Source organism: Pleurodeles waltl, chromosome 7, assembly GCF_031143425.1.
Source record: "Pleurodeles waltl isolate 20211129_DDA chromosome 7, aPleWal1.hap1.20221129, whole genome shotgun sequence".
Lineage (NCBI taxonomy): Eukaryota > Metazoa > Chordata > Amphibia > Caudata > Salamandridae > Pleurodeles > Pleurodeles waltl.
The window spans coordinates 1,395,447,752-1,395,467,446 of NC_090446.1; the positions used below are offsets into that span (position 1 = coordinate 1,395,447,752).

Genomic DNA, 19,695 nt, shown 5'->3' on the forward strand with positions numbered 1-19,695 from the left:
TAACTAGAACTACAAAGTGCTGGTCCCCACTGATACACACTGGTGGCGATGGTGCAGTGATGATGAAATCAGAATTTCAATGGGAATGGCATTCTATTTCCTAATAACTTTGGATTCGTTCAAAGTATCTGCACAAATTGTGCACAGATATGTCAAGCGGGGGGCAGGAAAAAGAGGGGAGGGCTGAAAAGTGTGGTTTCCCATTTTAGTTCCCGTAGGGTTTTTGTGCTTCGATGCAGTAAGAACGGCTGAACAGAATTACACCAGATTTGACACTATGTTAGAATGTTACTCAAGGATTGCGCCTTTGCTGGTTTGATGTACATCTGTTAATTCGTTTTCAAGAAATGAACATTTAAAGAGGTGGACTGGTTTGGCATGAAGACGTTACGCTTTAGAGATATTGCGACGTTTGGAAAGCTGTATTTTTAGTGTGCCCATACATTTTTAGCACTGTTTCATTAATTTGCATGAATTTTAGCAGATTTCCAGCTTACTCTTTGCAGTTTCAAACCTGTGCATATTCCAAAAGGGGAGGCACTTTTAAAGAGGGAGCCTAAAAATATGTTCATTTGCTAATAACTTAGGCATCATTTAATTAATTCACTTGAAATCTGGCAGATATTTACCATGTTTATTGTTATATAAATATGGCTATTTTCGTGTAAAACCATCAAGGAAAGGGCTAAATTGATAAAGGGGCCATAAACAATTTCATGTGCAAATAACTTAGGTGCCCTGTAAAAACTCTGCATGAACTGTGGCAGGCTCTTAGCACGTTAAGCCCAGTGCAGGAATCTTGGGCTTCACGCAGATCTAAGAAGGTGGGGTGTTAAGTTAAATGGAGGGGGGTCCAAACAACAATTGATTTGCTAAAAACCTTGCAATCGTTTTACAGATCTGTACGCAGCTTGGTAGGCACTATGTTTATCCATTTGATGAACTTGCAAACTCAAACGTTTCCAAGCTCACCAAAGGGGAGGACACTTAAAGGGGTGGTCAAAAAAGCACATGAAGGGAATTACAGCGGTCTTGGAGTGAAAGTAAAACTTTTCTCAGTGGAATGCCATTGCTTAGTGCAGAGTAAATCCAAACATAGGGGGTCATTACAACCTTGGCGGTCTTTGACCGCCAGGGCTGTTTTGTCGGAAGCACCGCCAACAGGCTGGCGGTGCTTCCTTGGGAATTATGACCGAGACGGAAGTGCTTGCAGCGCTGCCCAGGGGATTATGAGTCCCCCTCCCGCCAGCCTTTTCATGGTGGTTTGAACCACCATGAAAAGGCTAGCGGAAAGGGGAGTCGTGGGGCCCCTGGGGGCCCCAAGCAGCAAGTGCGACAGGTACAACTGCACCCGTCGCACAGCCGCAACACTGCCGGCTCCATTTGGAGCCGGCTCCCGTGTTGCGGCCGAGATCCCTGCTAGGCCGGAGGGCGGAAACCAGGTTTCCGCCTGCCGGCCCAGCGGGGATCTCCAAATAGGCCCCACAGGAGTGCGGCTGTATTGGCGGCTGCCCGGCGGTTTCAACTTGGCGGGTGGTGGTTGCCGCCCACCAAGGTTGAAATGACGGCCATAGTTTTTAAGATATTAGCAGTGCAATCATTTTTCAGTGGGCTTCAAAGGTCTACAAAATAGAAACAGCTGGACCACTAGTATTTGGGTAGTCCTTGAATCTAAGGCTGTAGACTTCCTGTGGATGTATATTTAAAGATATATGCCCCCATTGACAAAGAAGCTTTTAGCTCCCGTTGGCCATTTGGAGTCCACAGTACCAACGTTCGGTCAGTGAACCTGTTAAAGCAGGGTCCACACAAAGCCATACCCAGCCAGGCTGCAGGACAGACCCTACAGCCAACCCTCGCTAAGCATGCTTGAAGGCTGGGTGCCTCAGGAGTTGGCAGTGTGGGGCAGCTTAGCCAATTATTAACAGGTAAGTACTCTTTGCTCCCCCTTGAACTGTGTCCCCTGTTGCTGGATTTACATAAAACTCTACATACTACAGGTACGGTAGACATGTCAGATTTCATACTGGCCCATAATACAGCACCAAAGAATTTTTGATCCCCACTTTAACCTTATTCCTTTGTTAGATCTGCCTGAAATTTGACATCCCTGCATCAGCTAGCTAACAGCCTCTCAGATTTCCAACCAGTACCAAAATGATTTGCAAATGAACATTTTGTGCCTACCCTCGTTAACGTTGCCCCTCCCAAATGCATTCAAATGAAACCCAATGATTCAAGAGCGAGCTCAACATAAATTTCTGCCAAATATCGTGCAGCTCTGAAATAAGGCACCGAAGTTATTCCCATATGGACTATTTTTAAACCCCTTTAAATTTGCTCCTGTTTGATTCATCTGCATAAACAATTAACATACCAGAGAAAACCAAATCTGCTGAAGATTTTTCGAATTCCGTGTTGATTCATGAATTGTGAAGGTCCAATTCCAAGGAGGATTGGCTGCCTACAGGGGACTGAGCACAGGACCTGCAGACAACCCCTGCTGCGCACAGTGGAAGATTGATTGCATGGATCTTTTTCATGTGGTGTAGGATTGAAAAACCCCAAACATTCACTGAAAAAAACAAAGATTAAAGTAAAAATATGGTTGACTGTGTTACATTTAAAAATAAACTTCAGACATTCACCTAAAAAATCAAACTTAAAGTGCACTTATGGTTTTGAATTAAAACCACGATCCAGAACTCACACGAGATACAACGTTCATGACCGCACAATAATTATACCAAAAAATAACAACAACTAGAAGGGGAATGCAATTAAATAGGCACACACAAGTAACCCAATAAATAATACTACATTCATAATCACCTGTTTCTAATTAGTAACTAAGATGTGATATATAATTTAATACACAAGCTTATTTATCATATTTGCAAGTGCATCCATCTCATCAAAGTTGAGGGCATGAACAATGCAGTTCATGTGTGAGATGTAGGTTGCAAGGCTGTTGTGTCAGTTATGTATTGTAGTACTAACCATTACCTGCCAATTGTAGTGTTTTTTTTGTTTTAATGCAGAACCATAACTGCACTTTGTGTTTTAGGTGAATATGTGGAGTTAGCATGTATAATTACCTGTAAATACTTACCTTCACAATAATTTGGTAGTCAATAGTCTGCCTAATCTTTGTGCCACAATACTTAAAAGTTGCTATCCTAGTACTGTACCCCTTTTCGCACAGGCAGAAAGGGCTATGGGGGTGGATCCAGGGATTCTTTCATTATTATTTATTTAAAAAATCCAAAGTGTCGCATTTTCCCTCCCTCCTCAAGCCTCTTTGGCCCCTCCCTGGATCATGTACTGAGCCAGGGAGGGGGGTCCTCATTACCTGTTTGTTTGTAATATAGGCCCTTCTAGATTGCTGTACTCAGCCCTTTAGCATCATGTGTAGGATTATGTCCTAAGAGATGATGGGGGTCAGACATCACCCACTATTGAAGCTCACCACAGCATCTCTCATACGCTAATGCCTGACATCCATTTTGTTTTCCAGAGTCCGGACCGCAGAGGAGCTCAGGGAACACGGGAATGTGCATTGGAGTAAGGCTGCTGGTCTGGGTAGGTAAAGCCCAGCATATTAACAACCTCATATTGATAAACTTCCATCCAACAGCCTGCGTGCTACAGAAAGATCGTGTGTGCAGCATATTGGGGAGTGGAAGGGTGGGTGGGAGCTGTTCTTATGACAGCATTTCTGCAAATGTAGTGTTTGACCATCTCTGTTACACCCTTGGCTTGGATGTTTTCAACATTGGCCCTGTTCCTGCGGTCTTATGCCCGGGCATATTGAGCAGCGTTATCCCCATGTGTGGTTCAGTGTCTGTGGTCCTGTGAATGTACCTGCAGCCCTGTGAATTTGCCTGTGGCCTTTTGACTATATCTGTCACCTTGTGCTTGTGCTTCTAGTTTCCGCGTGTATCCGTTCATCATGTTATTTAATTGTGCCTTAAGAATGTGTGTGTGCATGTGCGCATGTGCGCGCGCGTTTTAAGTATACCTGTAGCTCTCTACATCTGTTTTCCGTTTCCATTCATGGCCATGGTACTCTGTCTGTATCAGTGCCATAGTTTGCATTTTTGAAGTTGTAAATGTATCAGTATTATTTTGGGTTTACAGTGCATGTAGGCTTGTGTTTCTGCCTGTGTCATCTGGCTACTTCTGTGGCCCAGTTTATTACTGTGAAGCAGCGACTGTGTCTGTATTCCTTGGAGTGTACAGTTAACTCAGACTTTTCTTTGTGCCTCTATTGTGAGGCTGCCCCTCGGACTCTGTTCCAGAGGCTATGTTCTTATGCCTTGCATTTTTGACAGTGTTGTACTGTATATCTACAAATGCATCTCTTTGTTTTTACATGCCTCTGTCCGTGACTTTGTGGTTGTGTCTGAGGCCATGAGCCGGCTGTCCTGTGGATATACCTGTGGTGTCTGTGATTCTGTGTCAGACCAGCACCCTGTGTCTCTGGTACACTTGGTGTCTGCCTCAGTGCCTAAGTGTGTAATTAGATCATTGTTACTGGACCTGTGACCTGTGTATGGACCCTGTATCTGTTGACCTGTGCTTGTGTCCCACACTCTAGGTATGTGGTTCTGTGACTGAACATGTGCCCTTTGGTCCACGGTCTTATGAGTGTACGGTACTTCTGGTCCTGCATCTGCGTCCTTGTCTCCGTGACACAGTGACTCTCTCTATGACTCTTTAGCACAACCTCTGTCGCTTCATCTCTGAAGCCTGTTTCTGTTTGCTCTTTGCCTGCTGTTCTGTGTCTGTGACTGTCTGTGGAACAGCCTCTTCCACACTGACTCAGGAGATCTGTGTCCAAGGGTCAATGCTGGTGGTTTCTGCCGTCTGTCTGCCTGTTCTGTGCCTGTGACTCTTTCTCTTGTGCATCGTCTACCATGTCTCCTCTCTAGCCCTGTGGCTCTATACCTGTGTATCGTGCCCTCTGTCTGCGGTTCTGCACGGGTGACTGTCTGTGGCACAATCCGGCACACTGTCTCGTAGCCCTGTGTCTTTGGTTCTTCACATTAGTCAGTCTGTCTTTTACTCTTGGTGTCTGTGGTTCCACACTTGTCACCCTGTGTGAGTCTGTGGTCCTGTACATATAGCACACATATGTAGCTTTGCTTGCTGGTTCTCAGCCTTTGCCTATGTATATTTGGCTCTGTGTCTACAGGTTGGTATCTTTGACCTTGGGAGTGCAGTCCTATGTTGATTTAGATCTATAATCTTGTTTCTGAAGGCTGTGTCTGTTTGCCATTTTTGGGAGCCCGGCGCCTTTGATTTTGTGTCTTTACCCACTGCCTTTGGTCCTATATCTATGGTCACCTTTTGTCTGTCACCCTGCCCATGTCTGTGTACCGTGAGTTTCTACCTGTGACTGTGCATATAACCCACTCCCTGTGGTTCTAGATCTGTGACTGTGTTTCTGTAGCTGTGTCTATGGAGGTTCATGCATTTGATGCTCTGCCGTTGATTTTACATATTTCTGTTGTTCTGTCTCTGTGACTTTATGCCTGTGGTTCTATATCTGGGTTGTTGACCTACAGTCTACAGCTTTGTTCGTTCCTGTGAGAATGTATCTATTCCCTGTGTCTACACTTCTAGTTTTGTGACCTTTTGACCGTGGTCCTGTGGTTTGGTTCTATACCTGTGTCTTTGGTCCAGCGTCAGCAGTTCTGTTCCTTTGACTCTGTCTGTGGTCCTGTGCCTGTCATTGTGTCCCTATGGCCTGTGTTCTTTGTCAACATTTCTATTCGTGTGGTCCAGTGTTTGTGGCTTTGTAGCCCTGTGACTGTGATTCTTTATCTTTCACTTCATGTTTTTTTAGTTTTGTTCCTGTGACCGTGGATCTCTGGTTCTAGACCCATGTTTGAAGCCACTTTTCTGCGTTTCTATACCTATGACCACGTGTTTTGGTTCTGAGCCTTCGCTTCTCTTTCAGTGACCCTATGTCTTCAGTTCTGTTCTTGGACCCTGTCTGTGTGACTATACAGTCTTGTTTCTGTTACTCCTTACATTTGACCCCATGATTGTGGTTCTGTTCCTGTGACCCTCTGTCTGAAGTTTTCTACCTGTGTCTTTGATTCCATCTGCAGTACTGTGTAAATAAGCTTGTGTCGGTAAGTCTGTACCGGTGACCTTTTGTCTATGGTCCTGAGTCTTTGACTCTGATCCCTTGACCCTGTATCTGAGGTCCTAGGCCTGTGATTCTGATCTTGTGCCTCTCTACCGGTGGTCCAGTGTCTATCTTCTTGTTCTATTCTCATGAACATGTCTCTGTGGCTGTGTTCTGTGGCCTGTGTCTGCGATTCTTTACTCTTGGCTCTGTATTTGTAGTTATGTTCTGGTCACCCTGTGTCTGTGGTTCAATATCTGTGTCTCTGCCCCACTTTATGCAGTTCTGTTTCTGTAAACCTCTTCATGTTGTACTGTTAGTTTGACATTGTGTCTGTGGTCCCTGGTCTGGATTTCTGTTCCCGTGACCCTGTATATATGGTCCATGGTCTAGTGTTTGCTGTTCTGTTCCTGTGACCCTCTATCTGTGGTTCTATGTCTGAGATTCTGTTCCCTTGACCCTGTGTCCGTGGTTCTATTCCTGTGACTCTGCATCTGTGGACCTATGTCTGCAGTTCTGTTACTGTGAATATGTGTCTGTGGATGTATGTCGGAACAACGCATGCTGGAACCACGCATGCCTGAACAACGCAGTCGGAACAACGACCACTTTGTTACCACGAATGCCTTTACCCCGAATGCCTTAACAATGATTTTTTGGTTGCTGGTTCCAGCATGTGACTCCCCTGACCCCCCTACCTAAAACAACCCCAACCCCCCGCCCCCACCCCTAAAATTATCAGACTTTCCACCCCTAAAACCTAAAACCGCCCCAACACTCCACCCCTGCCCCTAAAACCACCCGACTCTAAAATTACCGCGACCCACCACACCCACCCCTAAAACCACCCCAACCCCCCACCCCGCCCCTAAAACCACCCCTACCCCTAAAACCTAAACTACCCCAACACCCTGTGTTTGTAATTCTTTATTTTTGACTCATTGTCTGTAGCTATCATCCTGTGAACCTATGCCCTTGGTTCTACACCTGTCTGATTTGGCACCATGTCTGAAATTTAGTTCCTCTGAACCTGTGCTTGTGATTCAGTTCTTGTAACCCTGTGCCTGTGGTTGTTCTCCTGTAACTCTGTACCTGTGATCAAGTGTCTGCGGTTCTGTTCTCCGGACCATTTTCCTTTGGTTCTGTCCCTGTTATCCTGTGTCTGTGGTTCTATTGTTGCATTGTTGGTCCTGTGTCTGCAGTTCTGTTTCTGTAAAGCTTTGCCTTTTATTTCTGTTACTCTGAAACTGTGTCTGTGGACCTGCGTCTGCCTTTATGTTCATTTGATACTGTGTCTGTGGTCTTTTGTCTTGTGTTTGTGGTCCTTTGTCTGAAACTCTGTTCCCTTGACCCTGTCTGAGGCCTTGTGCCCGTTCTGTGGTCCTGTTTTTGCAGTTCTGTTCCTGTGACTCTCTATCCCAGGTCCTCTGCCTGTGATTCTGTTCCTCCGACTGTGTGTTTGTAGTCTTATGCCTGTGGTTCTGGTCCTGTGGTTCTCCATCAGTTGCCTTGTGTCTGCAGGCCTGTTCCTGAGAACATGTCTGTAGTTAGGTTTCTCTGACTTTGTGTCCTTGGTCCAGTGACTGTGTTTCTGTTTCCTTGACTCTATATCACCGGTCCTCTGACTGTGGTTGTTTTCCTGTGGCTCTGTGTCTGTGGTCCAGTGTCTGCGGTTCTGTTTTGTGACCCTCCATCTCTGTAGATCTGTCTCTCTGGCCCCATGTCAGTGATTCTTTACCATTGACTCAGCTCTTCCTGTAACTCTATGTCTGTGGTTCTATACTTGTGTCTTTGGCACAATGCCTGCAGTTCTGTTCCTTTGAACCTGTGCCTTCGGTTCTATTTCAGTGACCATATTGCTGTGGTCCTGTGTTTACATTTCTGTTCCTATAGCCATGTATCTGTGGTCCTATGTGAGTGGTTGTGTTCCATTGACCTGCGTCTGTGATCCTGTTCCTATGGTTCAGTCCCTGTGTTTTGATCCTGGTCCAGTTGTTCTATTGCTGTCACTCTGTATCTGTGGCCCAATGTCTGCACTTCTTTTCCTGCCAGGCTGTGCATGTGGTTTTGCACCTATGAGCCTGCGTTTGCCGCTCTGTGCCTGCAGCTCTGTTCCGGTGAACACGTGCCTGTAGTTCTGTTTCATTGACTTTGTGTCCTTGGACCTGTGTCTGTGACCTTGTGCCTGTGATTTTTTGCCTTTGACTGATTGTTTTTAGTTCTGCTGTGGTGACTTTGCGCCTGTGGTCTTGCATCTGTTTCTGTGACTGTCGTCCTGTTTCTGCAGTTCTGTTCCTGTGACTCTCTGTCTCTGGTATTGTGCCTGTGGTTCTGTTCCTCTGACCGTGTGTTTGTGGTCCTGTGCCAGTGATCATGATCCTGTGATTCTCTATATGTGGCCTTGTGCCTGCAGTTCTGCTCCTAAGAACATATGCCTGTAGTTAGGTTTCTCTGGCTTTGTGTCCTCGGTCTTGTGCCTGCGTTTCTGTTTCCTTGACCCTATGTCTCTGGTCCTCTGACTGTGCTTGTTTTCCTGTGGCTCTGTGTCGGTGGTCCAGTGTCTGTGGTTTTGTTCCTGTGGTCCTCAATCGCTGTAGATCTGTTTCTCTGGCCCTGTCTCAGTGGTTCTTCACCTTTGCTTTTACCATTTATTCAGCTCTTCCTGTGGTTTTATACTTGTCTTTGGCACCTGGCCTGCAGTTCTGTTCCTTTCAACCTGTGCCTTTCGTTCTATTTCTGTGACCTTATGTCTGTGGTCTTGTGGTTGCATTTCTGTTCCTACAGCCATGTATCTGTGGCCCTGTGTCTGTGGTTCTGTTTCATTGAACCTGTCTGTTGTCTTGTTCCTGCCCTTCTGACCCAATATTTGTGGTCCTTGCCCTGTTGTTCTATTAGGTGTCACTTTGTATCTGTGGCTCAGTGTCTGCACTTCCTTTCCTGCCAGGCTGCGCCTGTGGTTATGTTTCTGTGAGCCTGTGTCTGTCGCCCTGTTCCTGTGAACAAGCGCCTGTAGCTGTATTTCATTGACTTTGTGTCCTTGGTCCTGTGTCTGCGTTCCTGTTCCCATAACCTTATGTCTGTGGTCATTTGCGTGTGGTTGTTTTCCAGTGGGTCTGTGGCTGTGGTCTTGTGTCTGCGGTTCTATTCTTGTGACCCACATCTCTGTGGATATGTCTCTGTGGCCTTGTATCTGTGGCCCTTTACCTTTGACTCAGTGTTGGTAGCTCTCTCCCTGTAACCCCCATGCCTGTGGTTCTACACTTGTGTCTTTGCAGCGTGCTCGCTGTTCTGTTGCCGTGAGCCTGTGCCTATGTTTCTGCAACACCATATATGTGTTCCTGTTCCTGTGACCCTGTATCTGTGGTACTGTGTCTGTGATGCTGTTCCTTTGAGCTCTAGTTTGTAGCACCGTTCCTGCGGTTCAGTGCCTGTGTCTCTCTGCTCCTGGCCCTTCTGGTCTATTCCTGTCACTCTATATCTGTGACCCTGTGTCTGCATTTTGTTTTGCCCATGAGCCCGTATCTTTGGCTCTGTGTCTGCATTTCTGTTCCCGTGAGCCTTCTATCTTTGGCCCTGTGTCTGTGCTTATGTTCCCGTGAGCCTTCTGTCTTTTGCCCTGTATCTGTGCTTCTGTTCCCGTGAGCCTTCTGTCTTTGGCCCTGTGTCTGTGCTTCTGTTCCTGTGAGCCTTCTGTCTTTGGCCCTGTGTTTGTGCTTCTGTTCCCGTGAGCCTTCTGTCTTTGGCCCTGTGTCTGTGCTTCTGTTCCTGTGAGCCTTCTGTCTTTGGCCCTGTGTTTGTGCTTCTTTTCCTGTGAGCCTTCTGTCTTTTACCCTGTGTCTGTGCTTCTGTTCCCGTGAGCCTTCTATCTTTGGCCCTGTGTCTGAGCTTCTGTTCCCGTGAGCCTTCTGTCTTTGGCCCTGTGTCTGTGCTTCTGTTCCCGTGAGCCTTCTGTCTTTGGCCCTGTGTTTGTGCTTCTTTTCCTGTGAGCCTTGTATCTTTGGCCCTGTGTCTGTGCTTCTGTTCCCGTGAGCCTTCTGTCTTTGGCCCTGTGTTTGTGCTTCTTTTCCTGTGAGCCTTGTATCTTTGGCCCTGTGTCTGTGCTTCTTTTCCTGTGAGCCTTGTATCTTTGGCCCTGTGGCTGTGCTTCTGTTCCCGTGAGCCTTCTATCTTTGGCCCTGTGTCTGTGCTTCTTTTCCTGTGAGCCTTCTATCTTTGGCCCTGTGTCTATGCTTCTGTTCCCGTGAGCCTTCTATCCTTGGCCCTGTGTCTGTGCTTCTGTTCCCGTGAGCCTTCTATCTTTGGTCCTGTGTCTGTGCTTCTGTTCCCGTGAGCCTTCTATCCTTGGCCCTTTGTCTGTGCTTCTGTTCCCGTGAGCCTTCTATCTTTGGCCCTGTGTCTGTGCTTCTTTTCCTGTGAGCCTTCTATCTTTGGTCCTGTGTCTGTGCTTCTGTTCCCGTGAGCCTTCTGTCTTTGGCCCTGTGTCTGTGCTTCTGTTCCTGTGAGCCTTGTATCTTTGGCCCTGTGTCTGTGCTTCTTTTCCTGTGAGCCTTGTATCTTTGGCCCTGTGGCTGTGCTTCTGTTCCCGTGAGCCTTCTATCCTTGGCCCTGGGTCTGTGCTTCTTTTCCTGTGAGCCTTCTATCCTTGGCCCTGTGTCTGTGCTTCTTTTCCTGTGAGCCTTTTATCTTTGGCCCTGTGCCTGTGCTTCTTTTCCTGTGAGCCTTGTATGTTTGGCCCTGTGTCTGTGCTTCTGTTCCCGTGAGCCTTCTGTCTTTGGCCCTGTGTTTGTGCTTCTGTTCCAGTGAGCCTTCTGTCTTTGGCCCGGTGTTTGTGCTTCTTTTCCTGTGAGCCTTGTATCTTTGGCCCTGTGTCTGTGCTTCTTTTCCTGTGAGCCTTGTATCGTTGGCCCTGTGTCTGTGCTTCTGTTCCTGTGAGCCTTCTATCCTTGGCCCTGGGTCTGTGCTTCTGTTCCTGTGAGCCTTCTATCCTTGGCCCTGGGTCTGTGAATCTTTTCCCGTGAGCCTTCTATCCTTGGCCCTGTGTCTGTGCTTCTTTTCCTGTGAGCCTTCTATCTTTGGCCCTGTGTCTGTGCTTCTTTTCCTGTGAGCCTTGTATGTTTGGCCATGTGTCTGTGCTTCTTTTCCTGTGAGCCTTGTATGTTTGGCCCTGTGTCTGTGCTTCTTTTCCCGTGAGCCTTCTATCCCTGGCCCTGGCCCTGTGCCTGTGCTTCTTTTCCTGTGAGCCTTGTATCTTTGGCCCTGTGTCTGTGCTTCTGTTCCTGTGAGCCTTCTGTCTTTGGCCCTGTGTCTATGCTTCTGTTCCTGTGAGCCTACTGTCTTTGGCCCTGTGTCTGTGCTTCTGTTCCTGTGAGCCTTCTATCTTTGGCCCTGTGTCTGTGTTTCTTTTCCTGTGAGCCTTGTATCTTTGGCCCTGTGTCTATGCTTCTGTTCCCGTGAGCCTTCTATCCTTGGCCCTGTGTCTGTGCTTCTTTTCCTGTGAGCCTTCTATCTTTGGCCCTGTGTCTATGCTTCTGTTCCCGTGAGCCTTCTATCCTTGGCCCTGTGTCTGTGCTTCTATTCCCGTGAGCCTTCTATCTTTGGCCCTGTGTCTGTGCTTCTTTCCTGTGAGCCTTCTATCTTTGGCCCTGTGTCTATGCTTCTGTTCCCGTGAGCCTTCTGTCTTTGGCCCTGTGTCTGTGCTTCTGTTCCTGTGAGCCTACTGTCTTTGGCCCTGTGTCTGTGCTTCTGTTCCTGTGAGCCTTCTGTCTTTGGCCCTGTGTTTGTGCTTCTTTTCCTGTGAGCCTTGTATCTTATGCCCTGTGTCTATGCTTCTGTTCCCGTGAGCCTTCTATCTTTGTCCCTGTGTCTGTGCTTCTTTTCCTGTGAGCCTTCTATCATTGGCCCTGTGTCTGTGCTTCTGTTCCAGTGACTGTGGTCTTGTGTGTGTGCTTCTGTTCCCGTGAGCCTTCTATCCTTGGCCCTGTGTCTGTGCTTCTGTTCCCGTGAGCCGTGTATCTTTGGCCCTGTCTCTGTGCTTCTTTTCCTGTGAGCCGTGTATCTTTGGCCCTGTGTCTGTGCTTCTGTTCCAGTGACTGTGGTCTTGTGTGTGTGCTTCTGTTCCTGTGAGGCTGTATCTTTGGCCCTGTGTCTTTGCTTCTGTTCCTGTGAGGCTGTATCTTTGGCCCTGTGTCTATGCTTCTGTTCCTGTGAGCCTTCTATCATTGGCCCTGTGTCTGTGCTTCTTTTCCTGTGACTGTGGTCTTGTGTGTGCTTCTGTTCCTGTGGTCCTCTGTCTGTGGTCCTGTGTCTGTGGTCCCATGCCTTCAGCTCTATTCATGTGATCCAGTGTCTGCGGTTCCGCACCTCCGACTGTCTGCGGCCCTTGTCTGCAGTTCTTTCGCTGTGTACCTGTGCCTGGAGACCCTTGTATTCACGTTCCCATTTGCATGACACCGTCGCTGCGGCCTGCTCCCTTTGCGCAATGGTAATAGTCCTGCTTGCATCCCTCAGACGGCCCTACTGAGCGCAGTTCTTTTCCTCTCCTTCTGGTGACTGACAGATGGTGGTGAGAGATGTCAGGGGACTATGAAGAGGAACACCTCTGCCGTAGCGCCTTCTCCCTGCTCCACGACCTCTGCGCGAAGGTCAAGGACTACGAAGACAAGGAGAAATGCCTGGAGTACGAGGACCTGAGGCGGAACCAGGGCCGCCCTTGGCCCACGGACAACGGTAAGGTCACGCTGAGGTCAAGCCGCTTTCAGGCCTCAATGAGGCGGATTGCTGGACCTGGCAGGTTTACTGACACCCTAGGGTAGGGGGAGGGAGGCTGGGGGCGTGGGGGGGAAGGGGGCGACGGGGGCGTCCGAACATCTGGGATCCGTTTGCAATGCTTAAGGCCAGTGGAAATATGGGACACTGAAGCACCATATTTGCAACTGTGTTTTATAAATTATGTGGCACACATCTTGGCAGCATATTTGTCACCGCTTAAAATTTTTACACAGAGCGACACAAAAGGGACCCTAACACTAAGCAAAATGCAAATGATTTTTAAGAAAAGAACGTATACACACATTCTGCAGATACTGTTGAAACCGTTCGCCAAATAATAATGATTTCGTTCTCCTGGGGAAACATAGGAACGTTATTTTAAATATAACCCCTTCTATCTCCAAGACCAATATAGTTTGTATAAAAGACACGTTTCCCTCGCCAGAGAAGGTGCCTACATGTCCTTTCTACTTGTTATAACATGCGCACCTGTTTTATTCCGCACATGCCTGTCGTGCTTTAGAAATGGCCTTCGGATTTGGGGTTGCTTTGTGTCCGCGCGATGGGCTTCTAGAAGCCCCTTAACAATCAATCCAACAAAACATTATTGCAGAGTGCGCGTGTGTTTAATCTAAACATGTCCCCTGGAGGCACTGTAAATTTAAAAACATCAAATCTTTAAAAAAAGAAGTGCAATGTTTGTGGTTTTCTGTATTCTTCGTCCACTTTTCAGATAACTGCTGCTCTGAGAACAGTGTCTGTGGTGTACGATGAATCTGCACTAATATTGAAACAAAGTATTTTTAGGACAAAGTTGTAATCATCATTCTCGAGCTGCTCGAATCACATTTAAATACACACAGATTTGTTTCATGCTGTGTACAAAAAAACCACACATATCCATCAAGTAGGCTCAGTAATACTATGTGGGGAAAATCTTAATTCCATTTGTACAGTTTAATACCTGATGCAGCAATCAAAAACTTAGAGGTGGCCTGTTAACCTTTGTAAATGTCTGCTACTGCGGCGCACCGCAGGGGTCATGTTTTGTAGTAATTGTTGAGTATTTTGAGCAAATGCTTTTTTAAGTCTTCCAAGTAATGCGGCAGATAGTAGTATCGGTGGCAAGATTGGCAAATTCATAATAAAACATTAAACACTACAGTGTTTTAATGCCAGTGAAATTCAATGTTATTAAAAAATGTCTATTTGCTTTATGGAGAAAGACCACCTACCCTGCCCTGCACTCCTTTTCTTTCCCTTAATGTGCCTTTTTTTGTCTTAGTCTTGTTACTCTTTAGGTTTACCTTGATATTCCCTGATTTTTTTTTATGTGTTTTTCCTTCACGAAGGGTAGGTGCCCTCATCCTGTACGTTTGCTTACATTTTTTTCCCTTCCATTTTATTTTAACATCAGTCCATCTATTACACTTTACATTGACCTTGACATTTCCCTTCTTCTTAACCATTTTAGTTACCTGTACCTACCTTGATCATCTATGGTTTCTGATTCAAGTACCCTGACCATTTTGTAATGATATGTAAATATGAAAAGGAGGTCTTCCTAAATGGTGTTTGTGAAGGATTGCCATATTATTCTGCCTTCTGTTGAATCCTAGAAAGTATTCCATAGCCCAGGCACTGCAAAGACTCGCGAGGCCCCCAAAGTGACTCTAATTGACTGAGCTATCGCTCGTTGACTTACACGCAGAACATTCATATATCTATAGCAGGCCACAGTCAACGCTTGTGTAGACTGGAGGGCTTGCTGAATGTTGTACTATATTTCATTTGTAAAGAAGAATCTGATTGCCTGGTCATTATTAGGCTTCTGCAACAATTTTATTAAGCGGACTAAATCGTACAAAGTTTGGGAAATTGGTTATGTGAATTTCACATTGTTTTTCCTGTTTAAAGTACATTTTACACAATTTTCACCTGCAGGAGACTCAGAGCAGAAAATGTCCCTCAAGAGACATGAGAGGAATGTCCCCCAAGAGGCATACACCAGTGAGAGGGATGTCCCTCACAAGGCAGCATGAGTGAGAGGAATATTCAGAAACAATCTCAAGGAATTATTGATGTTCCTCTTCTCACTGGAGGTCCAGATGATGAAAGTCATTTTCTGATCAGACATATTCAAGCTGGGTTTGCGAGCGTCCATGGGTAAATGTAGGCAGAATTGTGACTAGTGATAGAGCACTCCTCCGGCCAGTGCTTAATTTGTTAGAAAATAAGTGCCAGGGCCTTCGTTAGGAGGCCACTACAGCCTGCACCACCCATTGCTCCTGCCAGTAACACCAAAGCTACGAAAGACCACACTCCTACAAGTGTGGCAATTCAGACTATTTCAGGACCCCAAAGCCATAGGAATGACTTCCGCAGCAGGTATTAGTCATTTTTAATGTGTATTGAATTAATAGGCAACTGTTGCTGTGCTCACCTCTAAATTAGACAAATATCGCAACCATGTGGCAGACTGTCAAAGTGCTGATGTTGACAATAAAGTGCTGCTTCCAACTCCCAGAAACCACTGGCTCAAATTAAGCACTGCCCCTGGCCAAGAGGCGGGTGTTAGATCAGTATGATTTTCCTTTCTGCACAAATAAATGCAGCCTGCCTCGGTGTTCTTTTTTATTGCACTGGTCTGTAAGTAAGGTAGACAACTTTGTTCATGACTGTGGAGCGTGCTATGTATTTTGGTGCTCAGCTTTCATTGTGTCGTCTGGGGTTATTTTTCTTTGGCAAAGCTAATTTTGTAGACTCTCATGGGTTCGACAGATAGCCTACCACCTTGTGATTCCTTAGTTATGCAAACCATAGCCATGTATTGTAAATGTTATTTTGGGTTGAGTTGGGCATTAAATACAAGGTGTACGAAGCAGACAAAAAGGAAAGACCTTGGTGCCACAAACTCTAAGTTAGGATTGATGTTGATTCAGAATGACAACTGTTGGACTTTTGGCCATACGCATGGTCATCCCTAGTCTTTTTGCCTCCTTCCTCCTGGTTTTTCTGACCTTTCGCTGTTGGCTCTAGGACTCTGAGCACTTTATCACTGCTGACCAGTGTTAAAGTGCAGGTGCTCTCCCATCTAAAGTTGGTATGATTGGCTTATACCTGATTGGCATATTTAATTTACCTATAAGTCCCTTGTACAGTGGTATCTCTATACCCAGGGCCTGTAAATTAAATACTACTAGTGGGCCTGCAGCGCTGCTTGCGCCACCCACTGAAGTAGACTTTCAAACCTGTCTCAGGCCTGCTAGCGCAGGGCCTGTGTGCGCAGTTTTCTGCCACAGGGACCTGGCATCTAAATTTACTTGCCAGGCCCAGAACTCCCCTTTTACTACATGTAAGTCACCCCTAAAGTACGCCCTGTGGGCAGGGTGCCATGTATGTAGAAAGGCAGGACATGTGCCATATTGCATGGCCTGTCCTGGTAGTGACAAACAGCCTAACTTGGTGTCTCACTGCTGTGAGTGCTGCCTTCTCATAGGATTGCATTAGAAATGCCCTGCCTTATGTGTAGGGGTATTGTCTGATTTATGAGGGCTAGCGTAGGCGTGTTTGGTATGGTTGTGATGGTGATAATAAATACTGCTTACTGGTGTGGGTGTATTTTTTATTACTATCACAGAAATGCCACTTCTAGAAAGTGCGCATTTATCTGTGCTTATGATTCTGGTGTTTTGCAGCTTGACTCCAATCCACGTCTGGGCAGAGTGACAGTTGGGGCTTTGTGCATACTTTTCAGACAGCCTGTACACAGGGAGGGTGGAGGTGTCACTGAGGTGCATCTACATACTGAATAGTCTTCCTGGGCTGAGAGAAGGGAGAGGCGGGGCACACCTACATTTGTAAAGGCTGTGTCCTGGCCTCACACAATAGGGTCGTTAACCCCCCACTGATGTTTGGAGCCTGTGCTGAAAGGAGAGAGGGGGCACTCCCAGAACCAGTTGTAACTGGCTGGAACCTCCTCTCCCTACCACTGTAAAACACTGTAAGAACTGACTATAAGTACAGGGGAATTTTCCCCACAATTTGAACATTCTTGGAACTTGAAACTGGACACAGAACGCTGATGAATGGACTCACCAGGAAACCGCCATGGACTGCTGCTGCTGTGCTGACCTGTGACCTGCCTGGTCACTAGGAGGACCTGCCACCACCTGCACCCCTTGTGCTGGCCTGTAGCTGGGCCCACCAGCCCTGTGCTCCTTCTTGTTTAATTGTTCCCAGGGGCAGGGTGCTGTGGCCCCTGACCCCTGCTACGATCCTTCCACCCTTTGGCAGAATGCTTTTACGAGGAACAAGGCATTATTTTAATGAATGAGGCTGCTGAGGGGCCATTGCGCTTTGAAAGCGCTTTTCTTTTCCTAAAAGAAATCACCGCCGCAGCCCGGGCTTTAAACTGTGCCCTAGCGCTTTGTGAAGCGCTTCTTCGCTGATTAGAAATCACCGCCGCAGCCGGGCTGGGAAAATATCCCTGAGCGCGAGGTTTGCTCAGCACGGTGCCCCCGGGGCACGAAGGAAACCTCCGTTTTTATGCAAGGAGCAAGCGTGCTCCTGTTGGTGCCCCCGGGGCGAGGACTGCTCTATGGAGTGCCCCCGGGGCACCGGAAGGCCCTGCCGTGGGCCGAAGAGTCATAAATACGGCGAGGGGAGAGGACGACGCCTCTCCCTCGCCGGGAGGAGCCTCGGGCGGCTTTGGTAGCCGTCGTGGGGCGGGAGGAGAGGAGGACACCTCTCTCCCGCCGGGAGAAGCCTCGGAAGGCTTCTGTGGTCCGGGAGAACGGGCGGCAGCCTCATCGGAGGCTCGCTGCCCCCCCCAGACCCCTCAGGGCCCCTGCGTGGGCCAGCCTGGTACTAAAGGGGTCTCCCCCTCGGAAAGGGCCGACGGAGGCCCCGGGAGACCCCAGGAGGTTGCGGGCCCCCAGAGGGGCCCGCTCGCAGATCGGAGGGGGTGCGTGGCGCCCCCCTCCTTAAACACAAGGATTTCCCTGACTTGGGCCCCCCTTGGAGAGGGCCGGTGGAGGCCCGGGGGGCCCTCCAATGAGCGCAGGTCCCAGAAGGGGCCCACCAAGGAAACAGAGAGGTTGCGTGCCGCCCCTCTCTATTTTGCCAAGTTTAGGGAGGCCCCCGTTTTGCGCAAGAGAGCGCCGGGGGCCCCATGATTCGTTTTAGGCACTGGAAGTGCCTCTTCATCATTCCCAGGTACTTTTAAATGGACCAATATGCTGATAATTTAAAGTTCTTTCTACAGACTTTATTCATTCTGTTATATTGCCTACCTGTTCTTTGATGTGTTGACATATGTGTGCACATGTTCCTTTTATGGGCATGACTTGCTAATATGTTTGCTTAACTTGCCATAGATTTTCTAATGTTCCTATTATGGGCGTTTTATGATATTCTTATGACAAGTGTGCTAATGTGATAACGTGTTTCCTGACTACTGCTTATGTTGCAGAATACTGAGTAACCTGTGTGTTATGTGTGACTACTGCTAGTTTGCAGAGTAACTAATGTGTAACGTTCTGACAACTGCTAAGGTAGCAGGATAGTACTGTTATGTGATGTTGGTCTAATAATTACGTTGTGTACAATACAGTGTATTTTTATATAATCTGGTGTTGTGTTTCCTTTGTGGTGGGGATGTTGCGTCACATGTATGTGTGTGTTGTGCAAACGCTTTACGCATTGCCTCCGGGTTAAGCCTGACTGCTCGTGCCAAGCTACCAAGGGGGTGAGCAGGGGTTATCTTGGACGTGTAACTCCCTTGCCCTGACTAGAGTGGGTAAGTTCTGCCTGGCTGAGGTGCATACCCTAGCCAACCAGAAACCCCATTTCTAACAACAACCTACTGGCACTACCAATTAGGGGGGCACTGCAGCTTGCACCACGTAATGCCAGTGCTGCAAAACAGCAGTAATAATGACCTGAAAGCACTGCTATTCTTATTATTTGGTGTATCTTGAATTGCTAAATAGATGTCCTCTCCTGAAACTAGGCAGACAGTGCCACCAGGTGGTGAAGTGTAATAAAAAAAGTAGCAGTGTTAGGAATTAAGTGCCCGTGCTGAGCACTTGAAAACACTGCACAAATTAAGCACTGGTTTCAGTGTATTGTAGGAACATGTCAGTAGTGTAATGGGTGGATAAGGCATTATCATGTTTGGACTACAATTGCCTTCAAGGGGGTGGGAAGATTACAACTTTTCCTGGGCAAAAAATGATTCACCTTGTTCTTTCAAGGCTGGATATCGCTGCCAAAATGGTACTGACCAAGAGAATTGCTGAGCTTTGGTTAACAGTAAACCCAGCTTCACCATCCATCCCATATTGATATAAAATCCAGCCATTTCACAGGACAGTTCTTTAACTTTTTCACTATGAAATAAGATTCTATGATAATGGTCTCTGCTGCTTCAGAGCACAGTAGACCGCCTCTTTTTATGATAGTCCGATCATTTAACCCAATAGTTCTCTGAGTTAGGGCTTAATTTTAGGCAGCACAGTTTTGGCGGATGGTGAAATTGATAAATAGTGGGCCTAAATTGCTTGTGTCACAAATATAGAGAGCAAGCAGACCATGTTTTCCCTCCCCTAAAATCTTGAAAATGATGGGACAAAATGCAGCAAATGTACAGAACATTGTTTCTGCCCCTCAATGACATATACAAATGGTGTAAATTGGTCTTGCGAGTCCTTCCAAGGTGTGGACAAGTGGGAAAAGTAGGTCTGAAGCTTTAATATATTCACATTCTACCCTCCTCTTCCCCACCT

At 47.1% G+C, this 19,695-nt stretch overlaps 1 protein-coding gene across 2 annotated transcripts in view; it reads left to right on the top strand.

Moving 5' to 3' along the window:
• Positions 1-19,695, top strand: part of SYT3 (synaptotagmin 3) — a 481,632-nt gene that overhangs the window by 177,217 nt on the left and 284,720 nt on the right. For both annotated transcript variants that reach the window (XM_069200996.1, XM_069200995.1), the window contains exons 4-5: positions 3,518-3,582; positions 12,696-12,865. In XM_069200996.1, coding sequence (XP_069057097.1) covers positions 12,709-12,865 — 157 coding nt within the window. In that variant the 5' untranslated portion in view covers positions 3,518-3,582; positions 12,696-12,708. The remainder of the gene's footprint in view (positions 1-3,517; positions 3,583-12,695; positions 12,866-19,695) is intronic.